The 13,828-nt window shown below is 37.1% G+C and overlaps 1 protein-coding gene across 1 annotated transcript in view; it reads left to right on the top strand.

The window, feature by feature from the left end:
• The first annotated feature begins 3,777 nt into the window (after positions 1 to 3,777).
• atp8a1 (ATPase phospholipid transporting 8A1) overlaps positions 3,778 to 13,828 on the top strand; it is a 192,890-nt gene continuing 182,839 nt past the window's right edge. Inside the window, exon 1 of the mRNA XM_073820001.1 lies at positions 3,778 to 4,078. Within this exon, the coding sequence (XP_073676102.1) occupies positions 4,030 to 4,078 (49 nt within the window). The 5' untranslated portion in view covers positions 3,778 to 4,029. The remainder of the gene's footprint in view (positions 4,079 to 13,828) is intronic.

Raw genomic sequence — 13,828 nt, 5'->3', positions numbered from 1 at the left:
GGGGAAGACAATGGGAGAAACCAAGTACAAACAGACAGAACTGTGACAACCCCTCTTATTTTGATAAAATAATTAACATTTTGCAGATTCTGCAAGGTGTATGTAAACTTTTGACTGTATTTATGTCCAGACAAACAGAGTTCATGAGCAAAATAAACATGCAGGCTGTCTGCGTTTTAATTAGATTCCCCAATCAATGTGTTAAGCCCACTGTCTTTTTTCACCCATGCTTTAGTGTCCCAGAATCCTCAGCTATTGTTAGCAGATCCATCAATTCTAAGGGCTGTTTCTGATCCTATATAGGTGGAAATGCTGCCAGCGCTTGCCCGGGACAGATGGTGCCATCCGACTGTTGACTGACAGGTGTTGCTGATGGTACTCTTCATGACCCTTTCTGGAGTCTTTAGTCTAAAGCACAACCTCTTATTTTATTCTAGTCCAGTCTATTATGAACTAATTTTGATGCCATCCATTTAAACCTATAATCTTGTTCTCAATGCAAACACTCTTCCCAGAAGAATCAACATGCTATTTATAAATACATGCATGGGTACTGTTGAATATTTCATGGTCCACAAGCACATGCAGTGAGTCTAATCTGTCAATAAGTCTAGATCACACTCATAGCCTGCAGTGAGTGCAGATCTTGTGTGGCCTGAGTGTTCTGATGCTAGCGGCCGGCTCATTTATCACAGAGATGGCCTCTGACCACTGCTTTGAGCACAGAAGGTTCTAGACCCTATATAGTGGAAAGTAAGATGTCATTCTGTGGCTTTTATACCAAAAAGGTTTGAAGTTTTGTGCATGCAGGAGATAAGAATAAGTCGTGATGTTTTGATCTGTTGAACAGTATTTTTATTTATTGTTTTTTGATTTTTGTTTTAAAACTTTTTTATATCCACCTTTTTTCACGTAAGAGTAAATTTTATGGGAATAGTTTCCGGTCTCATCTGCGTCCAGCTATTTTTAGCTGTACAAAACAGCTAGTTTTGCTACCTGATATTGCATATTGGTGTGTCTTACCATATTATTTTAATGTATTAATGTATATTAAATATGAACACACTAGTTTGTAGTGCAAACAGTTTTACCATTTACTGCACGTTGTTATTCTCTCATTATTTCCCTAAAGCGGAAAAATAACTGTAAGTCTTACTTCTGCGTTGAAAAAATAGCTTGATAGTCGTAATAAGAATCATCCACATGACTCATGCTCTGTTCTGCCTTCTAAAGTCTAAATTTATGTAAGGAATTTAGGGGGAAATACATAATGGTGGAAAGTGAAATATTAAAGGAGTGGTTCATTTTCAGAACAAAAATTTACAGATAATGTACTCATCCCCTTGTCATCCAAGCTATTCATGTCTTTCTTTCTTCAGTCGTAAAGAAATTATGTTTTTTGAGGAAAACATTTCAGGATTTCTCTCCATATAATGGACTTCTATGGTGCCCCTGAGTTTGAACTTCCAAAATGCAATTTAAATTAAAGGAAGAATGGTCTTATCTAGCGAAATGATTGGTTATTTTTTAAAAACATTTACAATTTATATACTTTTTAATCTCTACACAGAGTACACACAGAGCTAGACAAGATGAGCATTTGAGGTTAAAAAGTATATAAATTGTATTTTTTTTTTTTTTTTAGAAAATAACCGATCGTTTTGCTAGATAAGACCCTTCTTTCCTCGGCAGTGATTGTTTAGAGCCCTTTGAAGCTGCATTTTAGAAGTTCAGACTCAGGGTTACCATAGAAGTCTATTATATGGAGAAAAATCCTGAAATGTTTTCCTCAAAAAACATAATTTCCTTACGGCTGAAGAAAGAAAGACATAAACATCTTGGATGACAAGGGGGTGAGTACATTATCTGTAAATTTTTGTTCTGAAAGTCTACTCCTTTAAAATGCAAAGCTGCATTTGGGTTCCTTTTAGATCATTTTATGTAATTGATATGGGCCATTCTACAGAACTGGTGCAAAACTGCAGTCCCACAACAGAAACAACAACAAAAAAATAATTTAAAAAGCATTTAAGTATTCAAATATTAGATGTTTACTAAGATTTCTATTATCTATTGAAACCTACAATAACAATGAAAATATCAGTAAGCTTAATATATTTAAAACCATCATTTATTTGAGACTTTCAGTTGGGAGGTGGCTGTCCTGAACACTAACCCCTAAATTTCGATTTACGAGAATTATATTAAAATACTTTTTGTATTTTTTTCCCCATTGTTGTTTTTGACTGTCACTACCGAACACCTTTTTTTTCTATAATTAAACACACTTTTTTAGGAGTTTAACATTTAGTTTTTTTTATTGTAATTGTTATTGATTTACGTCTGATTTTTTTTTGTTATAAAATAGCAAAAATAAATATTTACAATTTAGATGTAAGCACAATCTTAATAGGTCAATATAACCCTTGTAATATAATTATTACTGTGTTTTGGTAGTGAGAAATTTGGGAAGAGGATAAATATTTCAAAACTTCCTGAAAATACAATATGAGAATTAATTGCACAATTACTAGAAATGTGTGCCATTGGATATTATACAATTTGCATACATACAAAATTTGTGGGAAAAGACTTTTTTCAAGATGTTTCCAACTCTGACTTTGAAACAAATTCTGTAGAATGGTCCATATACAGTGTTAATAAAAGTTCATATATTATATGCAGCGTTTATACCATTTTATTCCCCAAATATTCGTCTGAGCATTTTTGATCAGCACAGATGGAGAGTGGGAGCAAGGTTGGGCGTTCATGTGTGTTCACCAGAATTCATATAAAAAGATTGATCTATTTATATCTGTCTGTGAATGAGAGCGCGTGTCTGAGTGTGTATTGAGAGGATGAGTCATTATTTAGACTGATATGTGCTCAAAGATAAAACCACCGCGCACAAAATCAAAGACGCAGGCATCTTGTCACTGTTGCTAAGCAACCTCAGGAGCAATAGACCCAAATCCTTGTGCAGGCGGGTGGATGCCGACTAGCTTGAGAGAAAATCCAAAAAGCTTTTTTTTTTTTTTTTCTGTAGGTTATATTTTCGTGCGTCTTATATTATTAATACTATTTAATTGAAAAACGATATTGCATACAAAATGGATGTGATTTTCTTATTCAGACTTTTAGGCCGTTACATAATACAGGCGGGAAATATCTTAATATGTTCATGAGAGATTAAATTGTAAACATCTGAGTGATGCTTTTTGTTTATTAATTGCATTTTGTTCATGTATATAATTATAACAACAGCGATTGGCCTGAAGAAGAGGAACAACGAAACAGGAATTGAGAAATGTATCCATCAACATGTGGCTTGTTGAGAGAAACCCTCAGCACATCAGCAAAGCCATAATGTTTTTCGGCTGAAGGGTAATATGAGAGGCAATTGCAGAGTCGTGATTGCTTCAGGGCCTAAAATAAAGAAATAGTGGGCTGTCATTGTCTCTGCAATCCCCCTTCGAAACAATGAGAGTAACTGCAGCGAGGGAATCTCCAGCAGACCCTTTTAACACTGAGATCATATTAGGGGAGAATATTGTGGTTTGGTTTTTATTTAGCATAGCACAAATCATACTTGTATAACAGTAGACATGGTTTACTTGATGTTTTCAATATATGGTTTCTATACGAAATGTATGGTTTTGAGAGTGTGAATGACTTGACTATACGTGATATATTCCGACTAGACCCCCCTCTGAGCTCTTAGTTGGTACGGTCCAATTTGTGAAGCGGCAGAGCTCGCTCACATTCAGTGTTTCAACCGCTTATCGATTCTACGCGTGCTGGGGAGATTTAGCGTTCAGCTCCGCGCTCTGATGCTGGAGCGTGTTATTGAGGGCGGAACTATCGGTGTTCATCCACAACAACATGACTCCTAACACTGAATAAATGGTTACCGGTCACAGGAGTCGGGGAAAGCTACTTTGGTGACGGTCACCGGCGCTTAAAATCCCTAGACGGGTGAAGAGAGAAACGCAACGCGGAGTTTTAAGCGTTCAGTTGACAGGTGGACCGATGCCGCCCGTTCAGAGAACTATGTCGGATCTCCGGACCCGTGCTGAAGGTTAGACACGTTTTTTGCTGCGGATCTGTGTCAATCTGTACCTGTCATCTTGAGTTTCGTGACATGTGCACAATCTTTCTCGTGCTCGACAACTGTTGCGAGAGCACTTAAAGCTGAATGCATTGGGTTTCATTGCGTGATTCCAGCTTGTTAATAAGTTCGTTTCGCTATTGCTTTCTAAGCCAGTAACAGCATTTGATAATTAACGTATATGTGGGGTTTTGTAACATTAAATGTAAGTTGAATACAAGGAATTTAAATATACGTTACCGTTAGTTAAATTAATATTAGGGCTGTGATCAGTTTTCATTTATTTATTCACTTGTTTCATTTCTGTTGACCTCTTCCTCTTCTTAATGTCGAAGACGAAGTAATGCCTAAGGTGAAAGCAGAAGGTGTGTGTCTCTGTGTGTGTGTAATTACTAAGGTATTATATTATGTAACGTTTTAATATTTGTGTTTTAGTTGGTCATGAGAAGTAGGCCAGGACTCGTTTGTAACTTAACACTGCTGTGTTTCCATGTCAAATTAGTCAAATTACGCTGCTATTCATATGAACATGTATTAACAATCAAATGTCAATAGGTCATCTGCTTGTAAATAACTACAGGTGGTAGTGGATTGAATTTTGATTCTTCTCAATGTTTCGAAACTTTTGAGTTCTTAACTAAAAAGATTCATCCCGGTGAATCGAATCTGTTGAATCTTTTGTGACTCTTTCTGCCGTTTATGTTACTCCAGTAGATGGCGTCAAGTTATGTTTTTTTTCTGTAAGTGAATCACTGAATCATTCACTCATTAGGCCAGGATTTATTTGTAACTTAACACTGCTGTGTTTCCATGTCAAATTAGTTTTTATTTTATTTTTTGGCTGATGAACTGTTTCTTTGCTCTCCTAGTCATATGAACATGTATTCAGAATTAAATTTCAATAGGTCATCTGCTTGTAAATAACTACAGGTGGTGGTGGATTGAATTTTGATTCTTCTCAATGTTTTGAATCTTTTGAGTCATTATCTAAAAAGATTCATCCCGGTGATTCGAATTTTAAAGTTCGAGAGTAAAGAGTACAGTTATGCTTTTGTCTATTATATGAGAATCACTGAATCATTCACTCATTAGGCCAGGATTCGTTTGTAGCTTAACACTGCTGTGTTTCCATGTCAATTTATTTATTTATTTTTTATTTTTGTTGATGAACTCTTTCTTTGCTCTCCTAGTCATATAAACGTGCATTCGCAATCAAATGTCAATTGCTCATATGTTTGTAAATAACTACAGATGGTGTTGGATTGAATTTTGATTCTTCTCAATGTTTTGAATCTTTTGAGTCATTAACTAAAAAGATTCATACCTGTGATTCGAACTGGTTGAATCTCTTTTGATTCTTTCTGCAGTTTACATTACACCAGTATATGGCGTCAAGTTATGCTTTTGTCTATTATAAGTGAATTGCTGAATCATTCACTCATCTGATTTGTTATAAAACCCTGACTCATTCACAAGCAACTCTTATTGTCATTTGTGTAAAATGTCCTTTATACTATATCTTACTCCAGAAATAATGTTTATGAATCATAAGCGTTTATTTAAAGTAAAGTATATCTATATTTTCCCTCAGTTTTGTCAATTACTATGTATTTTAATCTAGCTGTATACAAAATACAGCTTTAATAAAATACATGTTGTGTATATACCAAATGCCTCGTTCAGTAAAGCTCAGAGTCCCGTTCACTGAGGGGGTGTGTTCGCTCAGTAGGTCCAACCAATGAAATGTACCTTCACAGCTTGCGCTCAAATGCTATTGGCTCGTGTATTAATCAGTCGTTCAAGGCAGGACATCGGTCCCGCAGTTCGAAAGGGAAAGCCTGAAGTGAACGGAATATGAATCGGCATCAGCAAGTTGATCGCTCTGATGTGGTTCACCTGCAGTATTTGGGTATGGTGGAGACTTTCTTTTATGTATTTGTTTAATTTGTTTTTTGTGATGTGCATAGATGTTGTAAGGGCGTCTGCTCTGACTCTGATGGATATTGATGTTTGTCTTTCTGCACCCTGGATAAAATGTCATGCTTCCAGTGACCGACCTTGTTAAGAATCAGACTGCTTGCATATATCTGTGTATGATTTGCAGTCAAAAAGCTGACCAGAAATAGTGTTTACTGAATGAAATGGCAGCATATTTGAACAATTGTACTTCCTCGTGCCATTGACTTGTTGATACTGGAGAAAAATTAGGTTGGGAAAGAGTGTACATTTTGCCAGTGCAGGCTGTGATGCATCATAGTCACTACAGTTTGAAGGAGATGAAATAGAGGCCATACTGTATGCTTTAATAATTTAAGAGGTTCTAGCAAGGACTGATTGCACTCTTTTCACAAGGGCTTGTGAAATACAGTCAGTAAGACTGTATCCTGCTCTGTTGGCCCAGAGCTCTCGTCTTGCTGTTTTTCAGTTTAAAAAGAGTCTGGCTGGTTTTAACCTTGCTTTTGGAGCATGCCATGCCTCCTGCCGCCACATTTACCATGTTTGAAAAGTATCCTGTTCGTCAGTGCAAGCACTTCCCAGCAATGAGCGATCAATAATCCTGCATGTCCGATCAGGCCCATGACCTACACTGTACCAGTTTGAAGGAAAGCAAGAGAATTGTTTTGAAATGCATTATTTATTGCTGCTTGTGCCGGTTTTACTTTCTCTTCAGACCTTGGTGTGCGGCACAATGTGTTGTCTTTTTGTAATCACTGCAGTGCATCAGGCTGGCTTGTGGCAGGGCAGGGCGGGACCTTGGCAGAACGTCTGCCTAATCCACTCTTACCCTGTCTAACAACTCCTAGCTTCACCCTACCACCTACTGTATCTTCAACTCCTCCTCAGCCCCCTGTGTCTTTTGCTTTGGGTATGTCAGAGTGCTCGCCAGACCAGGCTGGGGCGGTTGCCAAAGCAGCCTTATCTGTGTGGCGGTCGGTGAGCGGAGGTGGCACGATTCTCAGATTGGAGGCAGAGATCGCAGAGTGAAGCCCACACCAATGGGAGTGGGCAGGCCTGCTGGAGACCTCAGGAAAAAACAAAAATTTGTTTTTTTTAATGTATTATTATTATTATTTTATATGGATGGACCTTACAAGATAACTTTTTTTTTATGTTCCAACCCACCTAGTATCTGCAATGCAGCTGTATTTTTTTTTTCCTTTTTTCTTCTAGTTAGAGAAATCAGGCATTTTAAATGTGATGTAGCTCATTTCTGTCTAACACCAAATGCTTTTGGCAAAATTATGATCGCTTTTATAGAACAATCTTCAGAACTAATCTTCAATTGATCGAACAAACAGGTAGCCTTACCCATAACTCAGGCCGTTAGTTCAGTTAATGTTAATAGACTAGGGATGCATATATATTGAAATCCTTGTCTGACGCCGATGGGTTGATCATTATTTTAATTTTATTGTAGGTAAATGGCCGATTTTAAAACTTATATTACGAATCATTTTAAATGTTACAAGTGGATTTGATTTGCTACAATTACTTATTTCTGAAGTCCCAGTGAAATCAAAATTGAGATTTAACGGCTTTTATTATGAATTTGTTAGCCTTAAGGATATCTATGAGCTAGTGTGCTTCGAAACGATGACTAAATTTGCATTTACAAGAGATAAGCATTCAAAACTCTAGCTTTCACCAATATGGACCAGCAATTTTGATGACGTCACTCTGCACTTCAGCTTCTCATCCAACTTTCTGTCCAATCAAATGCTGTCTAGGATCCGAAGCGTCCCGCCCACTACACTATAAATAGATGCTGAAGCTGCAACTGAAATCGGTCACTTGTTCACAGAATTAGTATTTAAGTTTCATAAGATTTTAGTCGACTAAATCTACAGTGTAATGCATTTCTCTAAAATTAAAGGTTTTATCAAGATACATATTTAACTGTTGTGACACCAACATGTTTTTATATTAAAATTAAATGAAACCACTTCTCATAAAGAAACAAGACCATGGTCTTGTTTTCAATGAAATTCCAATGATTATAGGCTAATTATGCATTCTTTATAACAATTTGTTTACCACATTCTTCATTCTTTCAAGCAGATATATTTATTTGCATAAATCAATTTAGATCCTTTAATAGGACTACTAAAGATATTCAGTTAAAAGCAATGAATGGTTTTCTGTTTTTATTTTGTTGTTCCATTAACATCAATTTCACAGACAATAGCAACTAAATTAGGCTGCTGTCCCTTCAAAACCGAACGCACGGATACAATGTACTGATTAGGGGTGGCACGGTACATGAAAAACAACCGAACCGTTCGGTTCGCTTGTCTCGGTTCGGTGCGTGTGTGCGTCGCACGGTTCAACGGTTCAACGCATGCGCAATGTAGCCTCGTGAGTGTCCTTTTTGCGTGAAATAAGAGGTGTGTGTAGACATAGAGACAGTAAAAGTGGAGTGCTGCAGGTTACGTCGCGTGTAGAAATGGCAAGTGGGAGAGATAAGGAAGGCTGCCCGGAGTTGGAGGATGCGCCAGCTATGATACGCTGTTCATCCAACTTGGCTGTGCTTTCAATTTTATTAAAGGAAAGGATGAAGCTGATTGGTTGGTTCATGTCACATGGCCTGCGGTGAGCTTGCGGAATTTTGAAAAGTTGAGATGTTTTTATCTCGATGCGGCGCGGACGCGCCTGGACAAAACGAGCGTGTCGCACCGCGTCGCTTCCATTACGAGCGCGCATACCACGCGTCTACATTTGAAATAACAAACTTGAGTGCGCAAAAGAGGCTTCATGTGAACGGCCCCTTAGCCAGGTCAGTTGTGTGGGAACATTTTGGATTTCATGTTACCTATGATGAAGACGGGAATAAAAGAATAGATCGAACTGAGACTGTGTGCAAGCATTGTGGAAAATGCATATAATATGCTAACGGCAACACTTCTAATTTGTCAGTTCATCTGAGAAGACATCACACCAGTGTGTTGGTAGACATGCAAGTTAATTCTTCAGTTCAATCTTTATGTGCTAAAAAGGCACATAAATTCCTGTGGAGATACACATTGTCCTGTTTTTGCCAAATAAATGAAAAGCATGTCATCAATGTCTTCTCTATTGCTGTATCAAATCTCCCCTAGCTTATAGTCTCAATAATGTGCTTAAAGTCAAGTCCAATTCAGTTTGTGCATGATTACATGATAAAACTTTTTTTTTTTTTAATAATGTATCCTAAATTGTGGATAATCAAGCTACATTTCATATGCCAAAACAAACTTCTGGAGTGTTAAAGATTAAAATAAAAAAAATAAAAACAAGAACCGTACAGAACCGAAAACCGTGACCTAAAACCGTGATACGAACCGAACCGTGGGTTTTGTGAACCGTGCCACCCCTAGCACTGATACACGTAACCGAATGTGTTTACATGAATACTCATCAAAACAGTCAATTCAACATTATTTTTGTGTGTATTTTCTCCATTCATGAGATGCGAAAGGGTACTTGTGTGCTGTGTGAGAGGCACTGCTTTGGTGTCTGCACTCAGAAAACCAGACCAAATTGAGTTCTCTTTGCGTCGTCAAGTTTATCCATATGTCTTACTCCCAGATATTGACATTTTTTAATGTTTTATGAGACGTGCTGCAAATGTTTGCTGGCATATGTCCCACTGGATAGATCAATAGACTAAGATACAGTTCAAATGTACACATCTAATCTCCTAATCACGCAGCAGATTTGTTCTGAATGAATCTCTTCCCAAATCATCCTTCCCTAACATTTTCGTCTAGTTTTTATTCGTTAAATATCAATAGATTCTTGTCATAGTTTTTGTCATTCAAAAAGAGTTTTTGTTTCATCAGTCTCGTGTCCCGGAGACACTTTGGCACATATGCGTGAATCGGAGCAGACTATAAAACTGAATGCTGTATTCTATAGCAATATGAATGAGATTTTGGCTGTCATATACTGTCAAATGCGGCTTTACTGAGCTCAACAGCTCTGGCCCAAGCTGTGATATAAACAAAACGCTATTGCTATTTTAAAAAGGGGGCAGGACTGCTTGATATGTCCCACCCTGTCTTCCTGTTTCAGATGAAATTATGTCAACACCTCGAATAACACTGTGTTTTAAAGCACTTCATGGGATTTGTGCACCACAACATTAACAGTGTTTTAATTTTGAGATTTGCTTGCTACAATTATTTTTGTATTTTAGTGTTTTCAAGGATTAACTTTTAGATTGCAAATGTAATCAAAATGTAAAAACAAGCATGTTAAATATCCAATACTGACCGATAAATGATAATGATAACATAAATTGTAATTTGTGCATGCCTAATTTTAAAATTGAATAAATTACACACTTTCACTTTAATATTGGACATAGTTTTTGGAAAGATTACCAATGAACTATGTTGTCAAGCCACAGTACTATTCATACTTTATTTCTATCCCTCACAGCCTCGTTTTAATTTTTGTTAAGTTAAACACGGCACTACCCTGACTAAGGTGTCTTGAGGTTCTACAGTTGGATTTGCTTTTACTACACTGTAACCGATTTTTGTAATTTGAACAGTATTTTACTGTAATATCTACAGTAAGATACTGTAAAATGTATATACAGTATTTTACTGTAAACTGCAAAGGATTATGGGAAAATATATGATCACTACTGTAATTATCCACTACTGTAAATCCGTTTACAGTAAACTACTGTAAATTTACAGTAGTGAACTTGCCCGCGAAAAATTGACCAATGGCAAGGGCGATTTTTTTTCTCTCCTGCTGAGAGGAAGTGGCGGTAAAAAGGACAAAAGGAGAAATGTTGCACCAATAACTTGACAAAAAGGTTAGTATATTATTTCTGTTTTATGAAAAACTGAACAATTTTAAGATGTTTTCACTTGTTAACAGCAAACTAACAATATTCATCGTGTTTTGCATGTCGGTAGCCTTTTTTTCTGACTGACGGCCGGGGCGCCGCCATAACGGTGAAAACATGGACTGGTGAGTAACTTAAGGTGACATATATTAGTCGAAATAAAACTTTAGTGAAACCGAGAAACGCGTTTGTATATTGTGCTGCCCTTTAATGCAAGTTAACTCGTCTGACGAGTCCTTAACGTTACTCAAGCTTAACGGCGAACTGAGGTGAAATACTGAGGTAACGTAAAGTGCGTTAAGCAACACCGCTTTTTCTGTGGAGATTTTAAATAGTATTTTCAAGCCCTTCTTTTGCTTGTTATTTTCAAGTTTCTGGTCTGGATGTCGTCTGTAACGTCGGAGGTGTATTTTGGATCTTCTTCTTGTGAATGACTGTCATAGTATCGACGATAACATGAACTGGTAAGCTAATAATGTCCATAAGCCGAAGTTGACAAACTCAACGTTAACGTTAGTCACAGAGCGGCATAATATCGTTTCAACGCTGCTTCTTTATAGCTGGCAAGGTAATTCTCTTCAAATGATGTTTAAGTAAGAAATGTGTGTATCAATGTCGTATGTAACTTTATAGACGGTCCCTAAATTCAGTGACAGACGTGACATAAACAGCGCGCTAACATGAAACACTGAGGTAAAGCTGAAACACCGCGGTTAAGTGCTTCTTTTGTGTTTTATTTTCAAGTTTGTGGTCTCGTGGTCATGTCGTCTGCATCAGAGGTGTATTGGAGCCTTTTCTGGTGATTGCCGTCGCCGCAGTGCAAACAACAGGTAACGTTAAGCTTTTGCTTTCGTCAACTTAACTAATGTTAACGTTACTAAATTAGCCACAGGCTGCTGTTCTCCACTAACTCACAGAACGGGTTAACCTTTTAAAGAGAGTAACGGGCTAGCAATATATTAATATAGCAAGTTTTGCTAATAAATATTATAAATGTTTATTTTATTAAAAATGTAAATTGTATTACTGTACAGTAGTTGTCTTTTCTGATCATAAACTATAGTAACACTAAAAGGGTGTTGTGACACTGTCTGTTACAGGAGATTTCTCCAAGCACTAACTGGATGCTGACCATCAAGGGCAGAATCATCACACAGCCAGCTGTCCATTTTACAGACATGCAGAATAAGGTAACCTAAAACATATTTTGTTTTACTTTGCATTTACATTCATGCATTTTTCAGATGCTTTTATCCTAAGCAAGTTATATTGTATTTAAAGTACACATTTGTAAGGTATTTATTTCCTGGGAATGTTTTTTATTACCATCAAGATTGAGTTTGCATGCGCATTAAAATTATTTCTATTAAACCAGCATTTAAACAGCAAAATGCAGCTGCTTCAGGTATCTTTAACTTACTGTAACCTTTAAATTCATAATAGCAATCTTACTGTCTGTCAATTTAGATTATTGTTACTGTAAAACAACAAATATAGATTTTTAATCATAGTAGGCCTATTATATGCACAGACTTTCTAGGAAACACACACCTGTTTAGAATGTTTATATGAACAGATTGGTTAGCATTTAGCATGGTCTGTGGCAGACTTTACTAAGTGTCAGGGCAACAAAATTCAATAAACAAGAATGTAATATTAAGTGATTTAAAGGAGAACTCCGGTGTGATTTTGACCTAAAGTGTATTGAATCATGATACCGACTGTAAACGTACCTTGCATATCTCATCTCGTCTTGTCCACTGCAGTCCGAAATCTGGGGTCAGTTATCCGATGCTCACAACAGGTTGTCAATGAGAGTCAATAGGGCATCGAAGAAGCCATGTAAATAAATCACTGTTTTACGCCATTTACGAGGCACAAAGTAGCTCCACACTTCATTGGTAGACTTCCAAGGGCCCTGACATTTAAAACGAGACATTGAGAACTCAGAAAAAGCACCGGGAGTTTATTTACAAGTAGATTTATACAGACAGTACCTGCAAGAAGTTTAGCGGCCGCCGCCATCTTAAATTTAGTCACGATAAGTCGAGTGTCGAGCACGAAGGAAACTACAACCTGATAAGTTGATAACCTGATAAATTCCTTGGTGCTCGACACTCGACTTATCGTGACTAAATTTAAGATGGATTTTTTCTTGCAGGAACTGTCTGTATAAATCTTCTCGTAAATAAACTACCGGTGCTTTTTCTGAGTTCTCAATGTCTCGTTTTAAATGTCAGGGCCCTTGGAAGTCTACCAATGAAGTGTGGAGCTACTTTGTGCCTCGTAAATGGCGTAAAACAGTGATTTATTTACATGGCTTCTTCGATGCCCTGTTGACTCTCATTGACAACCTGTTGTGAGCATCGGATAACTGACCCCAGATTTCGGACTGCAGTGGACAAGACGAGATGAGATATGCAAGGTACGTTCACACTCGGTATCATGATTCAATACACTGTAGGTCAAAATCACACCGGAGTTCTCCTTTAAATCAAGAAGAAAATATTGTCTTTTTGCTCCATTTAGTAAAAACGGTTCTTAACAAAGCCATGTTGTGCATCTCTGCACACAGCAGTGTTTCATTACTGAATGAATTTACCTTTTTTAAACACCTAGAATCAGTGACTTACTGACCCATTCATAAAATTCTTTATAAAAAATTTCAAGAAAAAGTTTCTTCAGTTTTTTTTCTTACTACTGCGTTCGTATGTAGTATATCATTTTTTTTTAATGCATACAGCACCAAGTTTGACAGTTGAGGCAAATTCTTTAAACACTGTTTTTCTTGTGCTTGCAGGTTTGTTCAGACAGTCAACCTTTGTGGCAGCAAATGCATTGACAGTCACAGATCAGATGGACTTCTGGAAAGAGGGTGC

This window comes from Garra rufa, chromosome 16, assembly GCF_049309525.1.
Source record: "Garra rufa chromosome 16, GarRuf1.0, whole genome shotgun sequence".
NCBI classification, from domain to species: Eukaryota; Metazoa; Chordata; class Actinopteri; order Cypriniformes; family Cyprinidae; genus Garra; species Garra rufa.
Note: the sequence above shows the minus strand (reverse complement) of the source record. Positions and strands in the feature narration are given on the sequence as shown.